The sequence below is a fragment of the Brachyhypopomus gauderio genome, chromosome 3, assembly GCF_052324685.1.
Source record: "Brachyhypopomus gauderio isolate BG-103 chromosome 3, BGAUD_0.2, whole genome shotgun sequence".
NCBI classification, from domain to species: domain Eukaryota; kingdom Metazoa; phylum Chordata; class Actinopteri; order Gymnotiformes; family Hypopomidae; genus Brachyhypopomus; species Brachyhypopomus gauderio.
This window is the reverse complement of record NC_135213.1, coordinates 7,407,548-7,420,123: the sequence shown is the minus strand read 5'-3', so window position 1 is coordinate 7,420,123 and position 12,576 is coordinate 7,407,548. Positions and strand designations below refer to the sequence as shown.

At 41.2% G+C, this 12,576-nt stretch overlaps 2 protein-coding genes across 4 annotated transcripts in view; one reads left to right on the top strand and one right to left on the bottom strand.

The window, feature by feature from the left end:
* Positions 1 to 5,542, top strand: part of myo1d (myosin 1D) — a 53,893-nt gene extending 48,351 nt beyond the window's left edge. The window contains exon 22 of the mRNA XM_076999196.1: positions 2,268 to 5,542. Within this exon, the coding sequence (XP_076855311.1) occupies positions 2,268 to 2,424 (157 nt within the window). The 3' untranslated portion in view covers positions 2,425 to 5,542. The remainder of the gene's footprint in view (positions 1 to 2,267) is intronic.
* Positions 5,543 to 6,304: 762 nt separating this feature from the next.
* On the bottom strand, positions 6,305 to 12,533 carry cdk5r1b (cyclin dependent kinase 5, regulatory subunit 1b (p35)). 3 transcript variants are annotated; one of them, XM_076999201.1, is made up of 4 exons: positions 11,928 to 12,533; positions 11,735 to 11,809; positions 10,931 to 10,995; positions 6,305 to 10,244 (listed from the first exon to the last, which is right to left on the bottom strand). In XM_076999201.1, exon 4 carries the CDS (start codon positions 10,014 to 10,016, stop codon positions 9,102 to 9,104), a length of 915 nt encoding a protein of 304 aa, XP_076855316.1. In that variant the 5' UTR covers positions 10,017 to 10,244; positions 10,931 to 10,995; positions 11,735 to 11,809; positions 11,928 to 12,533; the 3' UTR covers positions 6,305 to 9,101. The 3 variants fall into 3 exon arrangements, with proteins under 3 accessions (XP_076855316.1, XP_076855317.1, XP_076855318.1); XM_076999202.1 differs by lacking the exon at positions 10,931 to 10,995; XM_076999203.1 differs by lacking the exons at positions 10,931 to 10,995; positions 11,735 to 11,809.
* Between the last annotated feature and the right edge of the window lie 43 nt (positions 12,534 to 12,576).

The following is a 12,576-nucleotide window of genomic DNA, read 5'->3' as shown; positions in this document are numbered from 1 at the left end:
TACCCTTCTATCTCCAGACATCCCTTCTGTTTTCATCTTGCTGATCTTCCATTAAACATATTTGTTGTAGAATTTGCCATAATTTGCATTAAGATGTAATGCTGGCACCTTTGTAGCCAGGCGGCCATAACATGTCGTTTCTATATAATTAATTGATCTATGAGATAGCAGGGGCAGGCCAAATGTAAACATGGCTTTTCCACCCACAGCACATATATTTGCTTTTTTCCCCAACCTACATCCTCATATTTAACCCAAACCCCTCTGTTTTACTCTTGTTCATAATGCTTATTCACATAGCATTGCAGTTCACCGCGTGTCTAGTTTAAAATGATGGCACTCCTTAGCTGACGGAGCCCCAGACTGCCAGACACCAGCACAGAGGAGCAGACCACAGCCGAGTGAAGTGTGAGACGCCCAAGATTCGCTCGCTTTCTGTGATCTGGAGACATTAGAAAACAAAAGGCTGGGACTTTACATGAAACAAATGCCTGCAGTTTACATTCATGTCTTACAATTCTTTTTATTATAGACCCACTGCTATATTAACTTTTAACTTTTCTCTTTGTTTTATATAGTGACTTATGATTTAGTGTAATTGATTTCATGTAATTTTTTTCCCCTGTGTCACGATGCAGCCCTGGACTCTTCCCTTCTGGCGTGTGTAGATGTAGTCTGGGCCTATATATGTACTTCCTGTGGGTGTGGCTGCTTGTGTACGTGTTCACTCGTCTCCTTAGTCCAACGTGCTACACGTGGTGCTCGTTGTGTGCTAAGTATACATTGTGTACGTTAATCTCGTCCCGTGCTCGTCTTTGTTGCGTCTAAATCGTAGATGTTACGTGTCTGCTACCTTAGTAGCTGGTGTTTGTTAATAAACGTTGTTGATACTGGAAAGTCGACTCTGTGTCCTGCCCCCGTTCTTCGTACGTAACGCCCCGTTTAATAAACGCTTCCTTGCAGTATCCCATATGAAGAGAAGGGACAGGGAGTGTTGGGATTGACAGCTGTCAGATAATAGCATCTTATCGACAGGCACAGACATAACATGAGTAAGAGTTTATTGAGTTGCCATAGAAACAGCTGGTGCAGCAGCCTGGCTTGTATAGTGGCTGTCTTCAAGATGTGCTTGAGAGGACAGCTTTACTGCCGCGAGAGTGTCTGTCATCAGCAGGATTTCACAGGTACCACTCCCTGTTCAGGTCAGTCCTCTAAATGATGTCACCAATTAGGCACATCATTAAGCAGTCATGGTTGTGCTGTAAATCACAGACGTCCCATTATGGTATTTTCTTTACTTCAGCTCGTTCTAAAAGGCTTACGAAATTCTGGTAGTGTTTGGTTCTTTATTAACCTTATGGCCTCATTTTGCTACTGAAAGAGATTGAAAGACACTCGGGCTATAATTCAACAGCGTTGCTAGTTTTGTCGGTACGGTGGTGTTTTGGAGGGTTGTGGTGGTCTGTGATGTGGAGGGGGGCCAGCTGTCGTAAAGCGTGTGTGTATGTGTGTGTAGTGTCTGTGTGTGTAGTGTGTGTGTGTGTGATGTGGAGGGGGGCCATCTGTCCTGAAGCGTGTGTGTGTGTATGTGATGTGGAAGGGGGCCAGATGTCCTGGTGCGTGTGTGTGTGGTGTGTGTGTGTGTAGTGTGTGTAGTGGTCTGTGATGTGGAGGGGGGCCATCTGTCCTGAAGCGTGTGTGTGTAGTGTGTAGTGTGTATGTGATGTGGAGGGGGGCCAGATGTCCTGGTGCGTGTGTGTGTGTGTGTGTGTGTGTGTTGTGTGTGTGTGTGTAGTGGTCTGTGATGTGGAGGGGGCCAGCTGTCGTAATGCGTGTGTGTATGTGTGTGTAGTGTCTGTGTGTGTAGTGTGTGTGTGTGTGTGTGTGTGTGATGTGGAGGGGGGCCAGATGTCCTGGTGCGTGTGTGTGTGTAGTGTGTATGTGATGTGGAGGGGGGCCATCTGTCCTGAAGCGTGTGTGTGTGTGGTGTGTGTGTGTGTGTGTGTGTGTGTGTGTGTGTGTGTGTGTGTGTAGTGTGTGTAGTGGTCTGTGATGTGGAGGGGGGCCATCTGTCCTGAAGCGTGTCTGCTGTATTTGAGTACTGGGTTGTCGGGGGTCATTTCTGTTGGGGCAACCATATTTGTCTTTACAATAATATACAATGTTCTGCCCCCGGTGAAAGACTGCTCCAGAACTTCCCAAAATCACTCTTCTGGTCTAATCCAATCTCTCTCTCTCTCTCTCTCTTTTTCTCTCTCTCTCTCTAGTGAGAAGAGGAAGCTTCAGGTGAACATTGTAAGTCCCATTCAGTGCAGTATGAATGGGAGAAAGTGTACTGTTGTCGTGGAGACCAAGATCAACCAATCACAGCCTGATTTCACCAAGAGCCGATCAGGCTACATACTGGCGGTCCCAGGCAACTAGAGGACAAGGCTGTACGACACCATCCACTGTTATCAAGTCATGGCATCAACACCACACACATTTACCCTCATATTGGCATGGTTTCTCTACCACAGTATATCTAAAGAGTACACCGATGTGTAGGAATGTCCTTCAAAACTCAGCATAAGATATTTAATCAAGAAAACATGTTGATTTAAAAAAAAGTATATGAAATGCACCTCATTTCAAATTCAGCAATAAGATCAGTGATGTCTAGTGAAGTTTATTTATTTATCATTTCAGCCAAATGATGGAAAACACAATTAATATTTATAGGAAGCATAAGATTCAAGGATTTGAAATATATAGCTAATATGCTGGAAATAGGATTTTTTTGTTGTTGTTGTTTAAAGAGAATATTTTTTTTGATGAAACATTCATTTAGAATCAAGTATGGCTGCAGTTCTGGGTTCGTGCATATCCCAGATCACAGTGATCATGGAACTGAGATCACTGCTTGATCCCGTAGGCTTTCTAGAAGGGTATGTTGAGCATATCCGTGATCGGGTTAACTGCTCGGAGAGGAGCATCAGTGTTCCATAACTTAAATGCTATTTAATATATGGAACATGCAGTTGTATGCAAATGTAAAATGATTTTGTACCACAGTTTATATAGCTAGATTATATACCATTTGTATACAGATTTCACAGCCACACTTTGAAATAAAAAAAAACAGAGACTGTTAACAAAAGGCAGGTATTTTTTTAAGAGGCAGCCATTTCTGTTGTTGTAAGTGGTCTAGATGCAGAGCAAGTGTGCTAACAGAGATATCTGTCTCGTACAGTGAAAACCATGTGGGTGCCCTCCCTCTAGTGCAGCACAAAACCAGAGAGGGGAGACTGCTCCTTTCTGGTTATTGATCCTGGCCTCTTTAGGAAAGGCTCATGCTCATTTGAGCACTCCTGCCATGTTTGATTGGCAGAGCTAAGATACAATACTTGCATACATTTCAAAGGAAAAATATCTGATTTTTACATATACAAAGACATATGTCATTGACGTCATTGGAGTGAAGGAAGGTTGTTTTAAGCCAAATATATGAAAAACATAAATAACCTGATTATTCCATACTAGCAAGCATACATTTTTCTGACTATACTGTACTCAATGTATGGTATATACTCTACTATCTTCTGAAGTTATTCAGTTATGTGATCATTACTATTGATGATTAGAGATAATATTGGCATAACCTGAATGTAAAATGGCGATTGCATGCATGTAGGTGTGTGTGAAGAGGGGTCTACTAGTGAGCAGGGAACCCAGAGAGAATTGTTCATTCGTACTAAATCAGGAGTGCAGGGAGCGTCTAGGAAGTCTGGCCCCGTTTTCAAGAGCCATTTGTTGAGAGAACTGACAAGTGGCAAAGTACAATAGGGACCTTTTCTGTTCCCAAGCAAAACTGTGTAAATCTGTTACCTAGTTATTTTTTTCGGTTTTAATCTCTTTAATAAAATTTTGGAGAACCGTCACGTAATTTTCTTTTCATCTGTAACCGTCCTTGCCACTAATTATTACTAAATGTCAACAGTAAGTACAGTAATTGTAATTCAACAGTAAGTACTGAAATTGATGGTATAGGTGCAGGAGTACTGAGTCTAATGTCCATTGGTGAGTCGCAGCGCTAAAATTTAAAGTAGATGATCACAAGTGCTGATCATAATAGCTGATTATAATTCTTTTTTTTAAACAAGCTTTGCACCGCTGCCGAGTCTGATCCATGCTAGTTTTCTTTTGGTGGGTTTTAAAATATTCTGCTGCTCTCTTCCGCTTCCAACAGGTTCTTGTCCTTGATGTCTTTATATAGGGAGAGATTTCTTTGCTGTAGAACAAAGTAAAAGCCAACGTCCCTCACACGTTCCACGTTCTCCGTGCTCCTTTATTCAAGCGTCCTTCTCCCCACTCTCCTTGTCCCTTTCTTTCTGTGTTTTGTGTCTTTTGGCCGTGCGCCTGGTTCCGTAAACCGTGCCACTCCGCTCACACACACACAAAGAGATAAAACATCGTGCCCGCCCCATGCCATGGGCAGAGAGACACAGAGGATGGCCCCTTTCTGTCTCAGCCCTGGCACTGACACAGCAGACACCCAGGTTACAGATTCCTCATGGGTCAGATGCTACACACCAGCAAGGTTGTGTGGGGAGGGCCAGGGCTCCCAGGTCCACGATGGAACTCATCCCAGGTCATTTCCTCTGTAGGCTGCATTCCAGATCAGACCATCATGTATAATTCAATCTGTTTATTTTAGGTAGTGAACTGAAAGCATAAGGTTAAAGTTTTTGCCATTTGATATGGTTTTGTTCACATTTATTTATTTATTTTTTTATATACATCGGCTTTCAGTATCATATCTGTAAAATCGCAATAACTTAAGTTTTTTTTTTTCTTTCAGCTGAAATTCTGAAAATTCTGAAATTATCAGCTTTAATTCTGTGCACTCTTGGATTATGCTGAACTTGACTTTTGCATTTCCAGTATGCACTCACTAGCATTAAGGAGAGCTTTAGTATTTTAGTTGTATAAAATCTAGTTCTGTTCATGCTCCTATAACCATCTCCTTGTCTTTGTTCATGGTGGTAATCTTGCCTGAACGTCCTTGTGATGAATCTCTGTGATTTAGATAAAGTGCCGAACAGTTTTAGACCTCTACACACCTGTCAGCATTTGTGACTTGTTCTAATCTGTATAATTTTGCTGTTAGGTTACCGTAATTGTTTGCGGACCACAACACATTCCTAATTTTATATTCCATGTATATAATGCATTCATTTTAGTTGTAATGTCAAGGAAAATCAAATCAAAGGAATATTAATTTTCTATCTTTCAAAACCAGGTCTGTTCTTTACTGTGATTTTTTTTGCCTTTTGTTTCAACTTTGTTCAAACAATAAGGAAAATGCATTTATTTTGCATCTTAATGTCATTCAGGAATAGAAGGGTAAGGGTAATTTGGTGCCTAATCTTTAAGAACTGCTGACACAGTTCTAGACATTTTCCCGTTTGTTTGTTTATTTGTTTTTCTTTTCTAAAGTCTGTGTGTATATCCTGTACCAAATATCACTGCTTAAATAAACATGCCCTGCAGGAACATGTTACCCTGTGTCCTGCTACTGCTTGAAATGTGCTAATCCTCTTACCACAAGTATGAATGATGACGAGAGCACTTTCTCTCTAGATGATGGTTCAGTCAGTGCGGTTCAGACAGTGATGAGGCCACATCTCACACAGTCCTAACCTGACTCAACACTCCGCCTGACTGCTGACCGCACCAGCGCTACCTGTCTGGGGAACACCGAGGCACCGTGCCATTCAAATGCCGACCGTGTTTGCATTTGTGCTCCGAATCATTCCTGTTTAGTGAGCTGTTCTACACAGCAAATATCAAATGTGCTGTGTAAGTCCCTAAACGGAATTGAATCTTTACAGTTATTACATTTTTTTGTCGTGTATGATGTCACTTTGATTTATAGGCAAACACAAAAGTGTCAGAGGAGTGAAGTGAACGGATGGCAAAATGAGTCCGGAATGGAAAATGAGAAAAAAAAATAAATCAAAAAGACAAAACAAATAGCAACACGCTTCTGTGCGTCTTTAACGATCAGTGCATTTTATTTTTCATCACAGTACAAAAATAAATAAAAATAAGCAGAACCAACTGAAAAAGTGAAATTACAGCAACTTCTTTATTTTTTTAAAGGATGTAATTATTCCAGTTGAGTACCATGCCCCCCCCCCCCCCCCCCCCACCAGTCTGTCTCCAGCCCATGCTGTGTTCTTCTCTAAAAAGCAGTATTTTGCATTCTCCCCAAACCCCATAAGAAAAAAAGAACTACACTTCTCTGTACAAACCAGCTCTCACGCACTCATACACACATGCAGTCACTGAGAGTGCCTCTCTGTTTTTCTGCCTTTGTAACACTGTTTTTTTTTTTTTGTTCTACAAAAAATACGCAACAAGTTAATGAAAAGAAATGAGCATCTTAATCTAGTCGCTTCCTTTTTAGTTGTAAAAGCTATTTTTCCGTCTTTTTTGAATGACTAGTCGGTGATGCGAGTGAAAAGAAAATAAAACAAAACTGGCACGTTTTGCATGGTGGCAAGTGACGGACTCACAGGCAGTGAGCAGGACTCCTGGATCTGTCCCCAGAACCTAAAAGCCCCTTCAGTCTCCTCTGAGGTGTGTCCAGAAAAAAACAACAACCTGTAAGTCCCTATGGTGCTAATCAGTGGACCTCGGCCTCTCATACGGCCTCTGAGCACACAGCACTGAAAACGAGTTCTCAGAAAGTTGATTTGCCACTTCAGCCTTGTACACTGTCCAGGTTTTAAGAACAGCTCTCATTTCAGAAGAAATTAGCCAACATGGATCAACATACTATACAGAGATAAATCATGTCTGCTTATATGATGATTACCAGTTTTTCTAGCTCTGTAAAGAAATCTGAGATACACTATCACTGAAAGAAAGCATGCTTACTTTTATCAATGTTTTGAAAATGGGCAATTAAAGACTGACATTTTTTAAAAACTTCTTCATGAAATGAGGATTCAGATTGCTGCTACAATTTAATTACATGTACCAAAGTTACAATGAATGTTCCTTCTAACCATTTACTTTTTTACACAAAATCTGACACGATCACAATCACAGTTATCCAAATATAGACCCATAGGTGTAGTCATCATGTTCACCAAAGAGGCTCTATACCTGGGATAACTGGTTCATTCAGTGACATTATGTTCCTAAACCTACACATATCAGCTGTCTAGCTCAACTAAAATCCTGCTAAGCTCCGCAGAGGTTCAAGAGACCCTTGACCCCTTAATATCCAGTCCACTGCAGGGACGTTTGTTCCTCTAAGAGTCAGCGTGGGGTTAAAGGTTATCTCTTTGCATGGTGACATTAAATGACTTAAAAGACAGAAATAGGCAGCTAGTTGATGATTGCTTTTCTGCTGTTGATACATGGAGCGTCCCAAAATAATAATCCTGCACCTGTGTTGTAGGTTAGAGATAGCGTGGTCTCAGATATACGTACTTTGGGCTGAAACCCACTGGAGATTGTGTAACCTGGTGATGCTCAGATTTGACTGGTTTTGAACTAAGCTCTCAGACATAATATCATTAGCTAAATCCTTCAAATGCACATTTGCATGAACCATAATCTTCATTTCCACCAAAGGTATCAAGTTCACAAATAACCTACGTCTAAATGCTACATGTGGAAGTAGCAATTGAACCAGTAATTTGTACAGTACATTACTATTTTTTATAAGTACAAAGGATGTCCTAAGAGAATAAATAAACAGCAATAAATTAAGAATGAATAGGTATTCTTAATATTAAGGAACCATTTTTAAAAACTGCCCTCCTTTGGTGCGTCCTTTAGACCTACATGATTTTCATCACAGGTATGGCACTGTTTTAAAGAAATTTACACTGAGCTTTTTCACTAAATGAATTCTTTCCCAAACTAGACAGTGACACACTCAATGACAAAACAACATTAGATACCTTGTGAAATTATGGCTCGATGTAGCAAGCATGACTAAATAAACTAGATTTGCTTTTTAAAACAGCATTGCCTAAATGCAGATGTTATTCTACAAATTGACTGGAAAGAAATAAAGCCATATAGTTTATGGTTTCAAAACACCATACAAATTGCATGGCATACATGCATTCGGTCATATTTTTGAGTAAAAAAAATGAAGTGTAACTAGTAAATCAATTGAAAAAATCAGTATGTGTACACCTCAGGACAGTAGAATGTCCACTTAATTCTATTCATAGATGAAAATAAAGTAGGTCTTTCATATCAACATGCCACATCTCACATTGTCTATCCAAACCTGCTGTGCAATGCTGATGCATTTTCAAAAAATCCATATTGTGGCACCCAAGAACTGTCTACAGACATATGTAAAGTATCTCACTGGAGCGCCCCTCTTTTTCCTAGTAAATACAGATGGGTTTAGACGTACCACTCCCGCAGCCAAAGTGCATATCATTCAGTCAGCACCCAGCAGTGTGGCAGCAGAGGAGGTCTGCCACGTCCTCATCAAAGTCTCAGTGCTTACTGTCAGCAGCAGGCCAGTCTGGCTCAGGTCCTTACCCATAAGGCAGTGCACATCTCCGGTAGTCAGTGGCTGGCCAACCACAGCATGGGGCCTCTCCACATTCAACGCTGCAGATTGGTTGTTCTTTCATTCAGGTGTTTATGTTGTATTTTCTACTTTTGATCTTGATGTTTTATTGGTGGAGGTGGGGGTGGGGGTGGGGTGGGGGGGGTCGGTTTGTGATGGTGATTTTGAAAATGTATCATATGTGACTATTTGGTTGAACCCACATCTGGCATTTGTTTTGGGTCTAAGCCAAGTGTTCGTCCTTACCACACCCAAACTGTGAAGAGCTTTAAAATGCAATTAATGATTTTTACAATAATTACCTAAATCTGTTCAACGCTACTCCAATCACCATTCATAGGCTTAAAAAAGGGTTCATTTTGACAATGCTTATTGAACATTTACTGATAATATCATGACTTCAGTCTCTTGTAACATTTGCCAATTCATATGTATTTATTTGTTTGGGATCCCGCTATAAAATTCCAGACTAGGGTTCAGCCTGGTTCCGAGCACTCCGGCCTTCTCCTCACCGGTCCAGCCCGATGAGCAAGCGGCTTCTCTCCTCCTCCTTCTGGCTTTCGTTCTTGAGGTCTGCAAAGACCTGGGTGAAGAAATGTGGGTCTGAGTTGATCTGCAGCATCTTGGCGCTCATCAGGTTGATGATGGACAGGCACCGGTCCCAGAAGGTCTCCTTGGAGCTTTCCACGAGGAACGGCTTGAGGGGGTAGGAGATCTCGTTGCCCATGTAGGAGTAGGACAAGTAGAGGCAGGTGAGCAGCACCGCCTGTAGCTCATGTTCGGAGGCCACTTCGGAGGAGACCACGTCCCGACAGAGCATATAAACAAAGACGACGTTAGCTGGCGTGATGAACCCTTGGTCCTGCCAGCCCTGGAGCAGCAGGGAACGGTCCACGCTGCGGAGCCAGAGCACTGGATCGGTAGGGGACAGGTGCTTGAGGCGGTAGCACCTTCGGCAAAGGAACTCACCCAGGCACCGTAGCAGTTCGCTAGTGGAGGCCTGAACAATTACCCTCTTGGGTGTGCCAGGTGCCACGTTGGAGTTGGACAGAGGCGCTTTCTTGACAGAGGAGGCCACATTGTTTGAGCTTTTGGAGCCTTGGTTGGATGGACTTGATTGGTCCTGGGTGAATGTTGATAGATTAGCACAGGACTGTGATTTCTTCAGGTTTTCGTTGTTCAGGTGAGTGACATTGTTCTGGTAGGTGGTGTTGGGCTGCACCTTCTTCGAACCCTTTTTCTTGGCTGAAACTGCTACTATCCGCTTCCACGGTAAAACATTGATGAGCGAGTGTCGCTTCAGGTTCTTGTCTTTGGCGTTCTTGCTGTTCTGAACAGCCGTGTAGTGGCCCACTGTCGCCGGGCCGTCCTCAAAGAGCGCAGCCTTCCGGTAGCTAGGAGACAGCGACAGAACCGTTCCCATGGTGCCAGAGGTGGGTGGTCAGGTCTCTAGGTCAGGATCGCCACACAATAGGCCTGGTTCTGGAGGGTCCTGCCTCACTACTTCCAAAACTGGAGACCCAGACGCAAGGCTTAATGTTTGTTCAGCATCAAAATCTGAACTAGTGATCAGCCTAGTGAACAACGGCGTCTGGTTGGTCAAGCAGTAAATTAGCTCCTTCCTTGTTCCAATATTCTTTTATCTCCGCGTCTGTAAAAATGAAACACACATTTCAGTACTGACAATAACAATGTTGCACTGATTTTGCAATGTTTACTTTTGTTCCATTTTGTTTCTGCTTTTTTGCAGTGGAAAAATAAGGTGCTTATTCTTACTGAAGAGCATGGGTGGTATGTGTTTTTGTTGTTTGTTTTGATTGTTTTTTCCTGTATTCTAAGACATAAGGTGTTGGATGTCCACATGGAACATCCAATCAATATTCCTGCTGACTGAAGTACTAACATGTTTTGAATGCTAGTACATAGCTCTCAAATGCATTTAAGATGAACCTCAATAGTCCTACAAAAGCCACTTTCCTCTTAACCAATAGTAGGCCTAAATATGTAGGCTAATCAGAAACGAATTAAAAGATATCAAGGTCAAATTAAGCAGCAGTTAACCTGCACAACACAACTAATGTAATGTAAAATTGTCTATAATAATAATAATAATAATAATAATAAAGAATATTAAAATCACATGTGCTAAAGCATAATATGAAAATTGCCAACATGACAAAATTGTAATTTTCTGAAGAAAAAATATTTGTGCAATTAAACTTCTAGATACATTTGTGGACTTATCTCTAGATGATTCTTCTATGTTGGTCAAGGACAATCTTATACCATACAATCTTGTAATATTTTGCTCCTGCTAAATGTAACATATGCACTTACATCATAAATCTTTCGCAGGGCCCAAATCTCTAATCCCACACCGTCTATGGGTTCCTACGGAATTTCTAAAGAAAAAGTAAATGACTGTGGTAATATTCTATTACGTACTGTTCTAGAACTCTTCTGTTCTCCTCAATGCACAATGGAAGTTCAAACATAAATATCAGATCCGTCTCGGTAACCATGCAGAGGATACAGAAACTACTAAAAATCTTTTTGCATTCTATACACGATAAATGACAACAACTTGTCAACGTGCAAAATTTCACAAGCTCAACAAAGTTACAGTAACCATCAGCCGATAAGTTTGCCCAAGCGGACAAATGCCATGTACGAGCCCATGTTTAGGATAGCTGACAATTAGTTAAAATATCAAGGAAAATATGCAGCGCATATTTCTCCTGGGTAATATATTTCCATACCCTATGTTTATTTGTCCTTTAGCACCATGAACAGGCTTTCGTTGCGTGTATCTACTGCGTACGTGTGAGCGGCTGTCCAAGGTTCTGAAATTGTGTAGCCCTTATAACAATCATTTTCGTAAACGGGTAGAGACCTACGAAAATTCAGAAGTGATGCAATTCTTCTTTGAAATGAATTATTACCTTTGCTATAACTAGTCCGCCAAAGCACCTGTGTTTAGTAACACTAGCATAGCATGTGTTTACATGTTTCACCTTTAAAATGGACTGACAAGAAATACAACGCCGAAGGTAATCTTAATGTACTTGAAACAACAAGATGGGAAAATCCGAATATTTTAATGTTTGCTATTCAAAAAGCTATGAATTGAATGCTACTTACTGTATTATTTTTCCAACGATGATGTTATAAACCAAGAGCCGCAGTAATGGCTGTTTCTGTATATCCTGTGATCTGCTACGCATCAAGGTGACACGGGAATAGCCATATAAAACAATACGTTTTAAAAATCTAAAATTAATATTAAAAAAGAACCCGGAGAAATGCCTTTAAGAAATCGAGAAAATCCGCACACCTTGTCTCGGCAGGCACCGTTCAGCACCGATGCTGGTGTCTCCCTTGGACAGAGATGCTGAGCGCTATGAAGCTGCGCTATTGGTCTTCTCCGCGAGAAACAGGCGTGTAGGTGAACGCAGCGCTGTCCCCATCTGTAGCGCAGTGTGTTATAGGGCTATACGTAAGGGTCGAGCGCCGCTCCGTGCTCCGTCCTTGCTGCTGTTTTACAAACTCCACCCAAGTAAATTGCACTGCGTAAACAAAGCACTCACAACCGCGGCTATTGTATTTAGGATGCGCGGTATATATAGTATATATTTTTCTTTATATAAAAGGGTAGGTCTTTATGTAACCTTTCTGCAGACATTTCATAGCGCATTATTTACTAGGTCTGTTGTTGATATTAAAAAATTACATTTAGCCCAGTGTGCTAGTATGCCAACAACAACAAAAAATCAATAATGCGAAGATTTTTTTTTTTTTTTACAACGAAACCTGTCTTGCATTAGGCTATAAACCTACAGGCTTATACGTACCATGGTACGTACTCAAACGGCAAATAATTCGTTAATCACCAATTAATCACTTGTGTTATTAATAAACAAGTAATCTATACATGTGTAAATACGAATAACTACTATGGTGTCAACGTAAATACACAGACGAAA

What these genes read in the sequence shown, in the direction of transcription:
- cdk5r1b (XM_076999201.1), bottom strand. Translation starts at nt 10,016, where the DNA reads ATGGGAACGGTTCTGTCGCTGTCTCCTAGCTACCGGAAGGCTGCGCTC.